General features: G+C 39.3%; 1 protein-coding gene across 1 annotated transcript in view; it reads left to right on the top strand.

Moving 5' to 3' along the window:
* The window catches only part of KIAA1257 (KIAA1257 ortholog), a 53,414-nt gene that overhangs the window by 27,430 nt on the left and 7,430 nt on the right, over positions 1–18,554 (top strand). Inside the window, exons 9-17 of the mRNA XM_029284229.1 lie at positions 2,085–2,980; positions 5,935–6,129; positions 6,833–7,115; positions 9,265–9,429; positions 10,306–10,515; positions 13,432–13,576; positions 14,674–14,831; positions 15,213–15,376; positions 16,330–16,418. Of these exons, the coding sequence (XP_029140062.1) occupies positions 2,085–2,980; positions 5,935–6,129; positions 6,833–7,115; positions 9,265–9,429; positions 10,306–10,515; positions 13,432–13,576; positions 14,674–14,831; positions 15,213–15,376; positions 16,330–16,418 (2,305 nt within the window). The remainder of the gene's footprint in view (positions 1–2,084; positions 2,981–5,934; positions 6,130–6,832; positions 7,116–9,264; positions 9,430–10,305; positions 10,516–13,431; positions 13,577–14,673; positions 14,832–15,212; positions 15,377–16,329; positions 16,419–18,554) is intronic.

Raw genomic sequence — 18,554 nt, 5'->3', positions numbered from 1 at the left:
TTGTTTTCCAGTCTGATTTAAAAGAGCTTTGAATGAAACATCTTTATCTTTTTTTAATCACCCAGCAAAGGATTCTCTCATTCTCCTTTCCTCTCTGTTCTGCGTCTCTGTCTCCAGATAAATTTATTTAGAAAGCTTTATCCTTCATAAACATTCAATTCTTCTTTCTACATTTTTTCACTAAAAGCCACTTCAATCCTTCCTAATACTGCCATTATTATTGCTGTTTTATTTCCACTTTATATCCTACTTGACCTAGGGTGGGGGAGGACTTCTCATTCCCCAATCCTCTCATATCCTATCTGTATAATTCCTACTGCAGTATGAAGGGTTCTTGGTGCTCTCTAAGCTTGGTGGTTTTCTTGCAGATGCTTCATTACCCAAACTAGGTAACATCAACACTGCTAGTGATGTGGTTTTTTTACAAAGTAAAAAACAGGATTAGCACTGATGAAGTTACCTAGTTTGAGTAATGAAACATCTTCAAGAAAACAGCCAAGCTCAGGGAATGCCAAGAACCCCTCATTTCAACTCTGAGCTACAAATATTCTCCTTTATTGGTACGTCTCCAGTGTGTCCACACTAAATGCTAAGTTATGGATCTACTATATATCTCACTCGTCAAACTAGCATAGACATGATGGCTCTTGCAACTGGCTGATGTTAGACATCAACCATTGTCCATTATAGTGGGATGTCCTGAATTTTAAGTGCTGTAGAATTTTCCTCTTGTTTGCCCTTCACAATTTAGATCTAGAATGAGCACAGAAATCTATTTTCACATTGTAATTCTGATAATTTGCAGTCTTTTGATCCAATTGTGTTTTCAAGGTCCTTATTGCTGATGAGGATAACAATTTTTCTACCATCTACTTGCTTAATTGTCCGCTGCTTGTTCTGTCTTCCAAAGTATTTATATCATTCATCCCTAATCATTCTCTCCACTAAAACAGATAAATCCCTGAAGATAGGAACAAAATATTCTCTTAAATCATTATTCCCTTAATTCATCATGAATTTACTCTTCTACTTGATTAATGTAAGGATTCTTTTGTTCCATTTAAGAATAGCTAGCGTCACACCTGAATCAGATGAAAAAGAAAACAAAAATGTATTGTTAACATACCAGTGACATCCCATTTCGGTTCCCAGTCTGACCTAGATTTCATAAATAGATACTATTAGTGTGTTAGATAAGACAGAAACTTGCAACTTAAGTGCTTAGCTTAATATTCTATCACCATGTGTGTCATGGCCTGGGACTCAGATAGAGTCCAGAGAAGCTACTCTAGTTGAACCAATTGAATGCCAGAATCAGAATCACATTGAGCCAGAAATCGTTTGAGGCTAATCAAATATAGGCACAATCAGAATAACCAGATGTTGATATACAGCTTCTAAGCACTTGTACTTGGAGAGTAGAGGATAGCAAAGATGCTCAGTAAGGCTTCTTGCCCATCAAGAATATATATGCTTTAGACACAGCTGGCTTCAGCCTTATTTGAGAGGCAGCTTTGACTTAGGTTCCCATGTTGGAAACAATGGTCTGATTTCCTGTATCTGACCATGTTGTTGCCATCTGCTTTATAAGCAATCTAAAACTCCCATCCTTGGAAAGGATGGCACATCTTGTTTGGCTCTCTCAATTTTGGATTTTGGATTATTCTACGTATTTCTGTGGAAAGTGAAACTACCTTATCTTCAGAGATTAATTTATGTTCCTTTGATCGTTCATACTCAAGCAACTCAAGTTCCTAGCAACCGTGTGTGTATGTTTGAAACCTGAAATAGGACATTATCTTCAGAAATTGATATATCAAGTATCTTGACATGTGATATGTGAATGAACACAAGCTTTTTTTCAGTTGTTAGATTAGAGAACACCTTGCTTAGGTATGTGTGCTTGGAGTGTTCTCCATGCAACCATCCCTCTTGGACCAACATTGCTTTTTCCCCCTACTTTAATTTCTTTGATGTTGTCTTTTTGATTGTCTTTTGACAATCGGTTATTTGTATACTAAATAAACAGAATCAACAAGTCATATTTATACTAAACATTTATACTGTTACTTTGTCTTTTATAGAGAACCTGCACTCCTGTTTACTGCAAATACACTTTCTACAATATGTGTCCCCATTATACACAAGGTCGAGATCATGGAACTGATGTCTTCTTTAAAGATATCAATGTGATTCTTGTAGGAACAATAGACCCTGGAAAATTCAGTGAATACCTAAGAGGTCCAGACTTAGAAATTGAAGTTCATGACCGAGACAAGAAAATGGAAGATCTCAAGATGAAGCCATCTTTGTTTGGAGAAGAACCAGGAGACAGCAAGCTAAGTGACATAAGCAATGTCACTTCGAGATACATGCTCCAGAATCCCATTACAGCCAAAGAAAATATTTGTAGCCTGTATGGAGTAACTAAAATCAATTTGAGCAATTTGTTGCTAGGGGAAAAGACCTTGAATTTCTGTGCACCAATTCACAACAGCTCAGTTCAAGATACATCTCTATTCCATGGACAAAACACCAGTCCAGGGGATAAGAAAACAGATGACTCTCAGGTTGTTCAATTTCCAAATGGGAATTATGTAAATGCTGAGTCATATCTTAAAGTGAGAGTTGAAATAAGTGTACCATTAGGTCCTTCAGAGGAAGAGGGCGCTGCTGCACGTTGTCCATATGGCTGCATCATTTATCTTTTTGATTATAATAATACATCATTCTTACACTATTTGATGCAGGAGATTACAGAAATTAATGCAGAGGCTTTCCTACTTGATTCCTATCCCATAGATACAACTCAAAAATCTCTTAATACTTTGAAACTGAATCACAAACTTTCCTTAGAAGAGATTTCTCGGCTAAATATTATTACTGGGTTTCACATAATTGACGGGTCCATTCACCTTCTGATCCTGGAAGGTTTCAGAAATAAAGCACTTAAGAGGATGTGGAATAAAAAAATTGATAGGTAATCAACACCATTTTACTGTTAAAATTACTTTTTCCTGTGGTTATCTACTTCTGAAGGTAGTTTACAAGATGTTACATCCTAACATAATAATGGTGATAAAATTCAGAAGTGATGTCAAGAGTCCCTGGTGCTCCAAATGCTCAGCCTGTGAACATTTCATAGGTGACCCACTCCATAGATTTATAAACAGAAGTATTAGATTTTTCCCTCTTAGACGGTGACTCAAGTATGCCCTGATGTTTTTTTTAAAATAATTGTGCATACTGAAACAGTATATTAGAATGAAATCTATGCCTAAACATTTTTAAAAAATGAATAGTGCTGTAGAAATTGGTAGCTTTTTATATTTGTTATATTTAGACTTTCTCTGATATTTGAAATATCTATATAATCTATCTTATCTATCTATCTATCATTTCTCTATATATATCATCTGTCTATCATCTATCATATTTATATCTATCTATCTATCTATCTATCTATCTATCTATCTATCTATCTATCTATCTATCTATCTATCTATCTATCTATCTATCTATCTATCTATCTAATCTTTGAGTTATTTGGATATTTTGAACATCTCTATTTTGTATGTTAGGAATCCACTGTAACCAAATCATTTTTCCTAGGAATGGTGGAATTCATAAAGCTGAATGACTCTTAGGTACAAAAGATTCTATTTTACACAGTTCACATTTATATCCATTGCTTTTTGAAAGGAGATGCTAGGCATCAAGGGACCTGATGTAGTTCAGGATTTACACGTGGGTTGGAGTGTGGGTGGATAGGGAACCCACAGTTCTTTCCCTCCCTCCCCATAACTTCAATCTAAATTGACACCTTTCAGGGAGTTAGGGATTGTCTGCCAGCCATTTGGGAGGAATAAGAGTCCTATAAAGCTGTACTATATCTATTATACCTTGGATGAAAACTTTTGTATTGCAGTTAATACTTCTATTAATTAGGGAAATGGTTTTATTTTACCATTAATCATCTTCTACCTAAGAAGAATATAGCATATTTAGACTATTCTTTTGACACTGAGTTTGTACATTTACAGCACACATTTCTTTGCTAATTCTAAACAAAAAACAAAAAAACCCAGAAGTATGTGAATGTGAATTTAAACTTAAGTTACTTCTAACCTGGAGGGGGAGGACAATGGCTCAGTGGTTAAAGAAACTGAGATTGTCAGCTGGAAAGCTGATAGCTCAGGTTTGAGACCTGAATGCTGCAGAACGGGGTGAGCCTCAGCCCCTGCTAACCTAGCAGTTCAATAGTATGCAAATGTGACTAGATAATTAGGTATTCTGTGTCCTTGGGCATATAGTCATGCTGAACATATAACCATGGAAGTGTCTTCGGGCAATGTTGGCTCCTTTGGCTAAGAAGTAGAGTTGAACATCACCCCTTAGAGCCAGACATGATTGGACTGGGGAAACTTTTTCTTTACCTTTACTTGTAACTTATTCTGTCATATTCAGCCTTCAGAGATGACTACAGTGTTCGTAAAAAAAAAAAAGCTTTAAAATATTTTAAGTGTAGGATATTGATCTTCAGGTCTTTCTCCCCCCCCTTTTTTTTTCAAGGATTAATCATGATAGTTCAGTTGCATAGTCCAGAGAAAGATAAATGTATCTTTAATATGCATCACCTTCAAAGACAAAGCCAAGCAGTTAGATCAGCTTTTGCTACACTGTTAAATTAAAATTTTACAGTACAAAACTGACTTAAGACACAGTGGAAAAAGCTAGCTTTCTTCTACTTGTATGATGTTGTTATTGTGCAGGACCAGGAAATATTGTGTATGATCCTTGGTGCTGAAATATTTGTCAACTCTTCCAAGTAGCCCAAACTAGGAAACTAAAGTCGTGCAGGCTACTACGGTACTACTTTTTATTACAAGGTTACAGGAAAAGAACCTTGTAAGTCTGAATGTGCCTCCCCACTCCCTCTTTATCTTCACCAGAACTAGGGAAGATCAAGTCTTAAGAGGCTTTTTCAAATTACATTTATGCACAAGACTCACATTTCTTTTGTCTGACTCTTGCCTTTGGTTGCAGCTCTTTCTCCTGTTCCTCAAGGTTATTCCTATGCTTGTTACACATACCTATTTTAAAAACAACAGAATGTCTCACAACACATATGGTATGTAGTTTAACAGGACACAATATTTAGACCAAACTATACTTGAATGTATTAAAGTGGCAAGTGCCCTCTTTTTCTCATTCACACCAAAGGGAATGCCTTTTGAGCCCAAAGCTTCATATTATACTTGCTTTTTGATGCACACCTTTTGTTTTATATGCAAATTTCTGTATCAGCGTTATAGGAAGTGCATAGATAGGAGTAGCATATTTGCTATATTTGGAGAGTTAAAATGCAGTTCATTCCAACATAGCATTAGTACAGCTACAAGAAAGAAAGCTGAACTGAGTACTTCATTTATAGTCTCGCCTTTATTTCTGCAGAATGTTAAATATGCTGAGTTTGGCAGCAGCTAGATATTAATTATTGCAGCAATCCTTCACAAGCAGAGATCTAGGTTTGCATGTGAATGGCCTAAAGCAGCTGGAAAAGTTCATAATTCTAATTGGCTTCAGTTTCCCCCAACTCAGCAAGCCCTATTTTTATATATGGACTGGTCTCAAATGACGAGAAATGCATGTTTCAGACCAGTAAACCATGGTTGGTGCAGGTTTTCCTTAGTTATGCTCTTTAAAAATACTGTGATTTATTTTGCTGGGATTTGCCTTTTCAGGAATGCCATTTGTGTCTTCATGTTGCTTTTACACAAGAGTAGTTTTATTGGAAAAATTGTAGAAAACTGATGTGCAGTACAGAGATTTATTACTTATTTCACAGGATTTGTATCTGTGTTTTAAAAGTCAAATTCCACAGAAGAAATGAAGGCTTTATTAGTTAATGTAGTCCAATTTCCTATCTTACAGGGTGCAGGAAACGGAACGTGGGAGATTACAGATTTTCTATAATTCACACCTGTCTTTTCACAAGCGGCTGTATATAGATCTTGAAGCTATCCTGCTTCACATCCGTCTCTGCAAGCCACTGTCAAGCATCATGAAGCAACCTTTGTTATATATCAGGGATATGGTTCCTCAGCCGTGTTTTGAAGCTCTTTCCAGGTTACAGCTTTGTTAGATTGTGGCATACAAATTATGTAGATTTAGAAGTTGAGTATGGTAAGGATTTATCTTGGGTTGGGGTGAGGGTCTGGCAGAACTCAGATTTTATGGCCTCCACGATAGCTCTAGGTCTGTCCCAAGTAGTCTCAGCCTGACTCAGGTGAATGTACAATGGGTTTGGTTTTGTCTCTGAATGCATAATCTGATCCCTTCCTGGTCCAGATGAGATTTGTTGCTACCTGGAACCTCTGTAGAACTGATTAGGACACAAGTACTCAGTGCTACACCCGAAAAGAGTGGAGCAAGAGTTCTGCAAATGATTTGACATATTGGAAAATAAACAGTAGACAATATTTATATTTAATAAATACTTAATATAAACTTTCCATAACTCAACTGGAGAAGTTCTAAGTTTACCTGCAAACGCATCAGATTGGACAGTAGTTAATAGACATAGTAATCTATTATATTTGTTTCATATTCATTGTCAGTGTGATTGGTTTCACTGTTTTGATTCTTGGTCCAAAGTAATCTGTTGCTAGGTGATTTTTTTTATTAAAAAGAGATGCAATCTGCTTTTCAACAGCAGTTAAGGTGAAAAATTTAAAACCAACAGTAGTCGAGTTAAAAACAAATTAATAGTTCCCTTATTTAAATTACAGCACTGATCTTCCGTTGTTCATTCTTTCTTTCCACACTGCAGACTTGATTACATCTGCCACAGTAAGAAGTTAAGGGAAGTGGTCCATTACAGTCTCTTGCCTTCAGCAGAAATGATCACAATGTTGAGTCAGGAGTTTGGGGTTCCCTTGACTAAAGCTGACATGTATGCAAGGGAGCCCCCAGAGATCTTGGAATCAGTCAGTAAAATGCAAAAGGATCCAAGCATGAGGCAGTATGGGTGTTCTCACTTGGATAACCACAACGAGAAGTATGTACTGAGAAAAAAGGAACAAGAAAGCCAGGCACCACATAATTATATCCAGGTGGGTGAAACGCAGTAGTGAAAATAGCCTCGCAGAAAGAATTGGCAACCTGTACAGATTTTATTAAGGTGAATTTTTAGCTGTGCTGGTGGGGCTCATTACCAGATGCCAGCTTCTGTTATGCAGGTTCCCCTCCTTTTTTTTTTAATGCCATACAGCTGCACATACAGTTAGTCCTCAACTTACAACCATCCGTTTAACGATCTTTTGAAGTTACAGCGATGCTGAAAAAAAGTGATTTGTAATTGGTCTTCGTGCAACCGTTGCAGTGTGCCCATGATTAAAATTTGGGTACTTGGCTACCGGCGTGCATTTATGATGATTATAGCATCCTGGTGAACACCATTCTTGACCTCCCCATGAAACGTCTGACAAGCTACATCAATGGGGGTGGGAAAGGTCGTAAAATTGGCCATTGCTCACTTAGGAACTGCATCTCTTTTTAATGATAGAAGTCCCAGTCCCAATTGGGGCCGTAAGTTGACTGGTTCCTTAGTATGCAGATTGGAGCCCACGTGAAAGTAATGTCTCCATTCCAGGGACATTTGATCCAAGTACAATCTCTATATAATCTTAATGGATTCTGGAATAAATTTGTGAATGATTTCTGTATTCAGTGAATCTATTCTTGTGAGGTAAATCTAGTGCAGCCTTCAACCACATCATCCTATTTGGCCAGACACTTATTCAGAGGGTAATTTTTCTAGTACAGGTAGTCCTTGACTTACAACTATTCATTTAGTGACCATTCAAAGTTACAACGGCACTGAAAAAATGAGTTATGGCTGTTTTTCACACTGCTTCACACTTTTCACATGGCCGCTGCAACATCCCCATGGTCAAGGGATCAAAATTCGGATGCTTGGCAACTGACTCATATTTATGACCGTTGCAGGGTCCCAGGGTCATGTGATCACCTTTTTTGATCTGACATGTAAAGTCAATGGGGAAGCCAGGATTCACTGAACAACCGTGTTAGTGTTACTAACTTAAGAACTGCAGTGATCCACTTAACAACTGTGGCAAGAAAGGTCGCAAAATTGGGCAAAATTCACTTAACAAATGTTTCACTCGGCAACAGAAATTTTGGGCTGAATTGTGGTTGTAAGTCGAGGAGTACCTGTAATTGAAGGGCAAGCTACTGGTATTTTCATTTGTATGGAAGCAATTGTGACCTGAAAATAGTATTTTCTCAGAAAACAAATCTGAGGATTTGTGTTTAGCATAATTATGCTAGGCCTGACAATTCATAAGATGTCAGTTTAAAAGGAGAAGTACTTTCATCCCTTAAGACACATAGTTGTCTTGTAAAGCAGTGATCCCCAACCTTCCCACCTTGGTGGCTTGGCCCAGGCGTGGGAAGGGGCTGGCATGTGAACTGTAGGTGCATGTGCATGCACACAGCTTCATTGGTGTGAGCGGCGGGCACATGCGCCCTCCACTCGAATGGAACTTTGTGCGTGAGCGGAGGGTGCTTGCGCTCATGTGCAAAGCTCCATTTGAGTGAGTGGAGAGTGCTTGCGCGGGAAGCTCTATTCACGTGAATGGAGCTTCGCACGCAAGTACAAGCTTTCTCCACTCGCATCCTCCGCTCGCGTGAGTGGAGCTTTGCGCACATGCGCCTGCTGGCCCATCACTCGCGCAGCCCGGTTTCAAGTAGGCTGCTGCCCAGTAGTGTGCTGCAGCCGGGGGTTGAGGACCCCTGTTATAAAGTACTATCCAATTATTGCAAATGTTTGAAGAATTGCTTTTAGGACTGTTTGTGATTTTTTTTAACTTAACCATTTACTTCTAACATGATATCATAACTAATTTTGTATGAGAGATACAATTGAATTGTTATCTTAACTAAAAGTGATTGGCTGCTAGCAAGACAATGTTCATTCACAAATAGAATTGGGCTTCTACTTTTCTGTTACCTGCAGAATATTGCCTTTAAGGTAGCATCTTAGGAAATCCTTTTTCAGAAAATTGGCAGAGAGGACAGGTTTAATTTTAATTTACTGTTCTAATGCTTAATGGAAATATGTGTTCTGTATTTGCCAGTCTAATTACTGATATTTTCCAGAGTATTTAATATATTTGGGGGGAGGAGGGGAAGGAATGCATTCAAAGCTAGTGTAATTTTACATGTTTATATGTCTTTCAGTCCAATATTGAATATGTGAACCTCCTCAATGAGATATTTGAAAGAGACATCCCGAGAACTATCAGAGCTTTCCCTTTTGGTGAAAATGCTATCTTTAACTATAGTTGTCAGACATTAAATTCAGCAGAAATTGCAAAGAAGCTACTTCGACAAGAAATGGCAAAGGCAAGGAAACAAGATTTGTCTTTAAATTTTTTCATGTTTTTTCCTAGAAATCTACACGGAAACGTCTAATAGTCTAGGCATGTTGTTCCAGGACTGCTGAAATTCCAAATTGGAGAGCAGAGAGCTAGATACTGATGTGCCTCTAGTGATCCTCAAAATTTGGGCTGCCTCAGTGAGGGGAGAGAGGAGAAAAGTGACTTGAGAAGAAGTGTAAAGAATAGTAGTTTTCTGGGTATGAGATAAAAATAAATAAGACTACCGATGGTCATCCATTACATGCCTAATGTTTGAAAATGAAAATATTAAACTTCGTTAACATTTTGCAGTAGTGGTGAATATCTGTAGCTCGGATGTAGGATGAGGATGATGGTTCGTTCTCCGAGCTTCTGGGTTGGTTTCCAAGCATTTCGTTACCAGGCTAGGTGTCATCTTCAGCAGAGTTTAGGGGATGTCAGTGTCAGTGTTCTTCTGTTTAAGAACATTGACATCCCCTAAACTCCACTGAAGATGTTACCTAGCCTGGTAATGAAATGTTTGGAAATGGAAACCAACCCACAAGCTCGGAGAATGAACCTTCACCCTCATTTGTTAACAGTTTTTGAATTTATTTCAGTAAATACAGAGTCAGACAAAGGCACGCAAATGTGATATTCTCCAGATATGTTGGGATCAGTATTACTGTATATTCTAGATGTTTGGACCTTGTTGGTTGAGGTACGAGTAGTTGTATATTGTTGTATAAATGACAGCAAGTTGGAGAAGGCTGTTCTCTGCATTGGTCTATGATGAATTCCACTAGAGTTCAGGGTGTGTGTATGTACAATGTGTGCATATATAAATATAATTATATATACTGTATGTGTGTGCTTTTTTTAGATGCCAGGAAAAAGATTTGCTTATAATGAATATCTGTCAGGTATGTTTGACCCAGTGGATGAGGACAGTATATTAAAAGAACGTATTCAACTATCAAAGAAATTGTGGTTGTATCCTGGAGGGTTTGCAAATCCTGGATTTAAGAGCAGCGCAGACTCCAACAAACATCCCCGTAGGCCTGATGAGGCACGAGTGATAGAATTAAGAGAGGTAACTATAAGTTTTAGATTCCTATCAACTTGCCATATTTATCATCTACTAGGAATAGCATGCTTCATCGCTACACTGTGAGGAAAATTCAAGAATTGATATTTGTCTCAGGCCAGATTGAGACTAAATTCAGACTTGAAACTCACTCCAATGTTATTGGTAAATGTTTTATTGTTGTGAGGATATGAAGCAAATTTCTGCAGAGAAGTTAATCAGTAGTATATGCTTATCAGGTTATGCTTGATTTGTATTAATATTATTGCTAAATTTAGTGTAGCATTTTAACATATAGAGTCCAATGCACATTTAGTAAGTCTCTTTGTTTCCCTTAACTCTTGTGAACAGGATACACTTCACAGCGGATCTGAATTTTTTTTACTTCACTTTCACTTCACTTATTGAAGTGCAGGGATAAAGAAAAGGGAGTGATGTGCTGCTTCAATAAGCAAATTGGTAGCTGTTTTTATATTATTTAATTTCAGATTCTTCTGCAGATAGTAAGATTTAGAGATATTAAGATTTAGACTTCATTGTTTTTCCTAGGAAAAAGATTCAGTGAACTCAATATTTATTTCTGGGTAAACACAATGTGTGGGTAAACATACCTAGATTTTTTCTGTTAAATATGTGAGAACAGTAATGAGACACCTCCACATCTAATTGGTATTTCAGTGCATGCATGATTATAACTGATCAGGACCAAAGGCTTGTCTCTGGATCTCTCCATGAAACATATGGAAGATGCTAAAGATCCTTAAATTGAGGAGAGCTATATTATGGGCAGCCACATTCATTTGTCAAATACTACATAAATATTTTTTTCTTTTTTCCTAATATTGTTTTTGTTTCTCTTGGACAACGCTGTAAAGTTCTGCCTCAGCTAAATAGTCCCAAAAAACCAGAACTCTTGAAACTGCCATTGTTGCAACAGGAGCTTTTATTGAGAGATAGTGAAAGCAGAAAGGCTAGGCAAGATCTGAATAATTCCCGTGCGAAACGTTACATTAAACCCCTCTCTTCAAAACCCCTCCCAGGTACCCAACTGCCCAGTCTAAATCCAGCCAATCCACAAGTGTGAAATTGTTATTGGAACTGGCAGTTGAAGGAGTGATAAAACTCTGTTCCCAGGTGTTGCATCTTCTTAGTGGAGCAGAGATAAGGCAGATAGCCCTAGGCACATTCTTCCCCCTTTCACACCCAAAGAGATACATCAAAGCTTGAAAGAACAAAGCAGAAGAAACACATCCCAGAGCCCACGACTTCCCCCCTCCCAACAGAGGAAAAGCCTCCCCCCTCCCAACAGAATGGCAGCGCCCCGAAAATGACTTGAGGGGCCTGACACATGCGATTTTACAGTGGCCATGGCACCTACAATGGCAATTGCTGTTGCATTTTCTTTCCCATCCCTTATCCCAGATAAAAGCCATTCACTTTGTTCAAAACTTTATTTTCTATAGAACAAGCAGGTTCACTACTCACCACAGATTTTCTAAAACTTCCTGAAAATAAACATTTTGATTTGCATCAGGGTCACAGTCATTTCAAGGTTCTTCACTAATACTATACAGAAATCAGTTGTTCTAATCGGTTATTTCTGTTGTCCAAAGCATATTTTGACATATAAATTTGATAGGGTACATGTATATTAAAATGGTGGACAATTATAAACAGGGATAAAAAGAACTGATGATAATTGAGTGGTGGCCCAAAAGGCTTTGAATAGTACAATTCAAAGAGATGTCAATAGTTTTGTTTTTTAAAAGCTTTTTGAAAATCATTATTTGAGGTTAAATTTTCCCATGTTTCTGCTTCAAATCAATCTGTGGCAAAGATATCACCAAAAATTAAAAGAAAGATATTTTTAATTTAAGATTACTGTCTCCCTCCCCCAGGAGTAGGCAGAATATTTATATCTATGTGTGTGTGTGTGTGTGTGTATGCACACACACACACACATATATTTGCACACACATATACACACACACACGCACAAAATACTATACACACAGACACAAATGCATACATACATAAAATATAATACAAAACAAATTAGAACATGGTTAAGGCATTAGGCCAGTGGTTCTCAACCTTTTTAATGCCGCGACCCCCAACCGGTCGTAAGTCGAGGACTAAACCGGTTGTAAGTCGAGGACTACCCAACCGGTCGTAAGTCAAGGACTTTCCCTGCCCGGGAGCACCGCACATGCGTGGTTCCGCCCCCTGCGCCGGCCGAGGCGTAGCTGGCAAGTGGCAGAGACGGAGCAGGCCAACCACCAGCTGGCCCAGCCCAAGGGAGGTAAGGCACCCGCCGGAAAAGGGGAAAAAAATGGCGGACAGCCTTGCTTGGCGACCCCCGTGAAATGGTCGATCGACCCCAAATGGGGTCGCAACCCATAGGTTGAGAACCGCTGCATTAGGCTAAGTACTAGGAGATTGGGAGTTGTAGTCCCACCTTGGTACAAAGCCAGCTGGGTGACCTTGGGGCAGTCACTCCCTTTCAGCCCTAGGGAGGAGGCAAGGAAAAACAACTTTTGAAAACACACACACACACACACACACACACTGGGCCAGGGTAAAAATAATTAATAATTTTAAGCTGCTTCAAATCACTAATCAGCCTATTCTGAATTTAAAAGACATTCAAGATGCTTGCTGTCATTGGCACATTTTCCAGGTAGGGGTTTTCAGGACTTTTAATTTAATTTAATAAAAGCCAGTTGGGCAGCTGTGGACCTCTATCTCTCTCAACCAAACTATCTCACAGGGTGCTTCTTCTGGAGAAGCCTCCCAACAGGAGAGGGAAGGAGTATTAGGTTATGTTCACACACACCCTCTTGAGTTATTTGCAGAAATAATAAAGATGGGATACAAATAAAACAAATCGATAAATTTATTATGTTTCCTTCCTTCATTTAGAAATGGCAGGAGAATTTTTTCAATGCTAGTTTTATGAAGCCAGTTCTGGATCGGGATAGATGGAGATGGGACAAACGATATGCTGATTTTGAGCTGTACCAAAAGCCTGTAGTCCAAAACCCGGTTCCTGACCCTTGTAGAGAAGGTAGGCACTAGATTCCATTCCAGGGGAGTTCTAGATACTTACAATTGTTATACTTTCCTAGAAATCCAAATCAGGTATACAGTTACAGAGAATATTTACTGGTCAGTTTTGACTGAAGTTAATAATATTAATCTGAGTTTGGTGAATAACCAACATTGAGCATCACCAAAGCAACTTTTCTAGGCGTGCTTTTTGAGAAGGGCAGCTTTTTCTCACCTCAAAGCATTGGGATGTGCTCTTCTCTGGACTCCTCCTGTAACATTGCTATCGTATTTAAAGGCAATGTGGTAATTTGTGTAGTTGATCTAATTCTCCTTCCAGACCTGTAAGTGTCCTTAGCAGTGATGTCTGGAAGATTGGCTCAAAGGCAGAAATTCTTATGACCTTCCAAATATCACTGAATTGCAGTCCCGCATAGTTGTAGCATAGCATGCAGGCCATATGTGCCATTCAGCTATAATACTGAGCAAAAGCTGCCCTTCTCAAAAAGGGTATGCCTGGATAGGTTTCCTTGGTGATGCTCAATATTGGTCATTCACTGAACTTAGATGGATGGATGGATGATAGATGATAGATAGATAGATAGATAGATAGATAGATAGATAGATAGATAGATAGATAGATAGATAGATATAGGTAGGTGGGTGGTGGGTGGGTAGATGGATGGATGGATGATATTGGTAGATAGATATGTAGATAGATAGAGACAAAGATCAGAATGAATGTTTCTCTAAGAGTCTTATGTTGGGGTAAAAAGGTTTATGGTGGTTTGTATAGTTTCTTATATTAGGGCTTTTAAAATTTCTTATCTAACATAAGATTATGGTTTGTTCACTAAAATATGAGCAGCATATGGGGCTAAATGTGAGTACACTTACATTTAATGTATTATGTAGCCTCGCTGTTACTAATTTCTAGATTTTTATAATGTCTCACATCTATTCTAGATCTAATTCCAGAATTAAGCCAGAAATTCTATTAAAAGTTAATTGGAATTGAATGAGTTAACAGAATTATTTAGATGTAAGGATCTGACTGATACTCTTCTTACAATGTCTTTTCTGTGCCATTGTTCAACTGGCGCATCTGAACAAAAGAGTCTAAGATACAAGCGTCCTTTAATACTGCGCTGAAAGTTCATCGGTGCTGCCCAGCAACAGAGCTTATTTCTAGTGGACCCAAAGCCAGCTGCCAAGTCGCTCGCCTTCGGGGTCTGCTGAAGGATAAACCAGTCAAGTTATCTCTAAAGATGCAGGTAAATTTTGTATAGTTTTAAAATTTTAATCTGCATAGTTTTAATATTTTAATTACTTTTCAATTTATCTTTTTATCATCTGTAAGCCGGCCAGAGTTGCTTTATAGGAGAGATGGATGGCATAAAAAAAATTAATAAAATTGATTACTGAAAAATTGCAAATATTTTGTAAGCAGCTGTTGCTCAAAATTCTGGTTTAAACACCACTCTGTTAATCAGGCACCAACAGTTTCATCATCATTGCCTGCCGAAATAGTCCAAAGATGTTGCAGATATATTGTGTGGCTATAATCATCTAACATATTTAAATTTATGCTGAAGCTCTTGAGGAAAAAGAGAATCAAACAGCATTCTTGTAAATCCCAATCTTTCTCATTTTAGTCTCTTCCAGTTCTGGGAGTTTTAGGTAACATGGAAGAGTGCAGTCCCTGTAAAGGATTTGTTCCTGGTGCTGACATTCACCACAGCTTGATGTCAAGCCACAATATTCCGTGCTATGACAGGGCACACGATGTATTTAAAACTCTGAAAGGAGCAGATTTCAGGTGTGTCACCCGACAGATAAGTAAAATGGCAAAAAATCTTTAAGAGTGTTTACTTGAATGTGTGTGATACTGAACAGAGTTACAAATTCAAAGGATTTAGTCAAGGGATCACTATAAACAGAAGATAAAATATTTAAGCCTGGCTCCTCTGCAACCCATTTAGTATCTAAGGCAGGGGTAGGCAACCTTGGCTCTTTTATGACTCGTGGACTTCAACTCCCAGAATTCCTGAGTCAGCTGGCTCAGGAATTCTGGGAGTTGAAGTCCATGAGTCATAAAAGAGCCAAGGTTGACTACCCCTGATCTAAGGCAAGATGTGCTGGTCTAATGAAATCCATGTATGTAGTCAATTCAGTTCAGGCTCCCAAGGCTACGCTTCCATAGTGACCATGAATCTTGGATAATCCAGGTCCTGCAATGATGAAGCCGGCTTTCCTTTATTCCTTTTCTTTCGAGACACACATGCACATCCTATACACCACTTTTAGTCTAAGTTACTGTATTTGTGATTGGAAAAATAAAGAATTTCCTTTATGGACTTTTCACTGAAAATGAAGAAGAAAGCTTATGATTTATGGGTGTGATGAATTGAAAGGGAAGAATATGAAACAGGAAACCATTATGTAAATCATAAATGCATTTATGACTGTTATAAAGAAGGCTGGAAGCCACACTGTATATTTTTATTCTTTTCTCTTATTATTACTTTTCTTTATTTATTTTTAAAAAATGTATTGTTTTAGTCTATAAAAAATTCTTTAATAAAATTAATTTAAAAAATGAGAAAGTGTTGACTGATGTTAAAGATCTCTTCTTTGGGAGAGAATTTACACCATCACTTCTCAAGTCAACACTTTGTTTTAATTTTACTCGATCGAAACTTGAATATTTAGCATTTTAATCTCTTTTAAACATAAGTTTATTCTAGTCTAACCGTTGATGCTTTTTTCCAGACTGATTTGTCAGAATCGTTCATATCATTACAAGAGGTATTCATTTTTGAAGAAACACATCTCAGCAATAGATAAAACAGAGAATGAAGGTAATGTGGCAAATGATAATTGTAAGTAGTGTACATGTAAAACAGTTGGTAAAAGGTGCTGTATCCTGGAAACGTACTGGTAATATTTTATTTATAGCTAATGCTTGAGTTATGATGGTAATTGGGACAGGAATTTCTGTCAGTAAGTGATGCACTCATAAAGCGCACTATCATGTGACTATACCGCATAGTGAAAGCAATCCCACCAGTCCTTATTGCCATTGTGTGGACTGTGCCTTATTAAATGTTAAACCCTCATTTGACTGTAACTTGTGAGTTCCTGTTGGTTTCCAACAAGCAAAGTCAATATGGAAGCCAGCAGAAAGTCACAAGTCTCAGAAGGCTTGCAAGCAGGCTGGTGGACCGGTAAGTGGCTGCTGTAGTGCTGTGTGAATATGGCTGGGCTGGATTTTGCTGCTGCTGCTTCTGCTGCTTTCAGGTGGGAGACCACCACCTGGACGTGACACACAAACACACACTGCATGTATGTGTTCATTCCATGAAGAAAAACATTGGGAATCCATATTTTAGTATTGTACAGCAGCGAACTGAAAAACCTGGTCTCATATCTGACCACATGTACTTTCTATTGCTGGGGAGGAAAGGAGAGAAGGGGCGTTGTCTTACCTGAACGCCTTTTCTCAGCACGGAGATGGAGACTCCACCATTGGGTAGTAGACTGTATTCCTGCCCAATCAGATCAAGTCAGCCAAAGTTGCCACGCCCGTCCTGGATCGTGATCTCCAGTCTTTGACGCGAGCGTAGCCATTGACTGACAGCAAGACGTTGTGGCTCACCAAACTAACTGACCCTATGCTTATACAAAAAATACAAGGGAGGGAGGTGGAGTCTCCATCTCCGTGCTGAGAAAAGGCGTTCAGGTAAGACAACGCCCCTTCTCCAGCACTGAGATGGAGACTCCACCATTGGGACATACCAAAGCCTACTGTCCCTGAGGGTGGGAAGCAGACTTGTCCCGAGTGGCACTTTGGAGTAAAACCTGTTGGAGCACTCTCCTACCGAATGAGGCCTCAGCCGAGGCAAATTTATCAATTTTATAGTGCCTAATGAAAGGAGAAGGCGAAGCCCAAGTGGCCGCCTTGCAAACTTCCTCGATTGAAGCCTGAGTGGCCCATGCCGCTGAAGTAGCCGCGCTCCGCGTGGAGTGGGCAGTCACCCCCCGCGGAACCGGTAGCGACTCAGCCTTATAAGCTCCGGCGATGCACGCCTTTATCCATCGCCCAACGGTAGAAGAGGATACTTTCCGACCCTTTGTGGATGCGTGGAAAGATACAAAGAGGGCTTCCAATTTCCTGAACTCCGCAGTCCGTGAAATATAATATTTAAGGGCTCTGCGGACATCCAAACAATGCCATTCTCGCTCCAACCCATGCGACGGGTTGGGGCAGAAGTCAGGTAGTACAATCTCCTGCGACCTATGGAATAAGGAATTGACCTTCGGAACGAAGGTCGGGTCTAACCGAAGGGTAACCCTATCCTGTTGAAAAACACATAGGTCGTCCCTCACAGAAAGCGCCGCCAGCTCCGAAATGCGACGAGCAGAGGTAATAGCCACGAGGAAGGCCACTTTGTGGGACAGAGAACGAAGGTCACATGTCCTGAGGGGCTCAAAAGGAGATTTAGTAATAGCCCGAAGCACCCTTGACAACTCCCACGAGGGGTACCTGTGTACCACAGGAGGATTCTGGTTGGAGGCTCCCTTAAGGAACGACCTTACCAAGGGGTGATGACCCAGTGATTCAGCAGAGTCGCATGAAAGGATTGTGGACAACGCTGCAACTTGCCTGCGAAGGGTATTAGGGGCCAAACCTTTTTCCAGACCGTCCAATAAATAATCCAAGATAATAGGTACCGTAAGTGCCGAAAGTGTCAACTGACGTCTGGAACACCATGATTGGAAATTTTTCCACGTGGCCTCGTATATGCGGTTCGTGGACGGACGGCGTGATGCCTGAATAACTTTTATAACCCCTTGTGAACAGCTTTCCCCAGTTAAGATCGAGCGCTCAAGTGCCAGACGGCTAACTGGAGCCACTGGGGTTCGGGATGCAGAATGGGTCCTTGACTGAGGGAGACCTGATCCGGCGGAATCCGCCAAGGGTCGCTGACTGACAG

This window comes from Protobothrops mucrosquamatus, unplaced genomic scaffold, assembly GCF_001527695.2.
Source record: "Protobothrops mucrosquamatus isolate PMUCROS unplaced genomic scaffold, P.Mucros_1.0 scaffold449, whole genome shotgun sequence".
Lineage (NCBI taxonomy): Eukaryota > Metazoa > Chordata > Lepidosauria > Squamata > Viperidae > Protobothrops > Protobothrops mucrosquamatus.
This window is presented reverse-complemented; position numbering and strand designations above follow the sequence as displayed.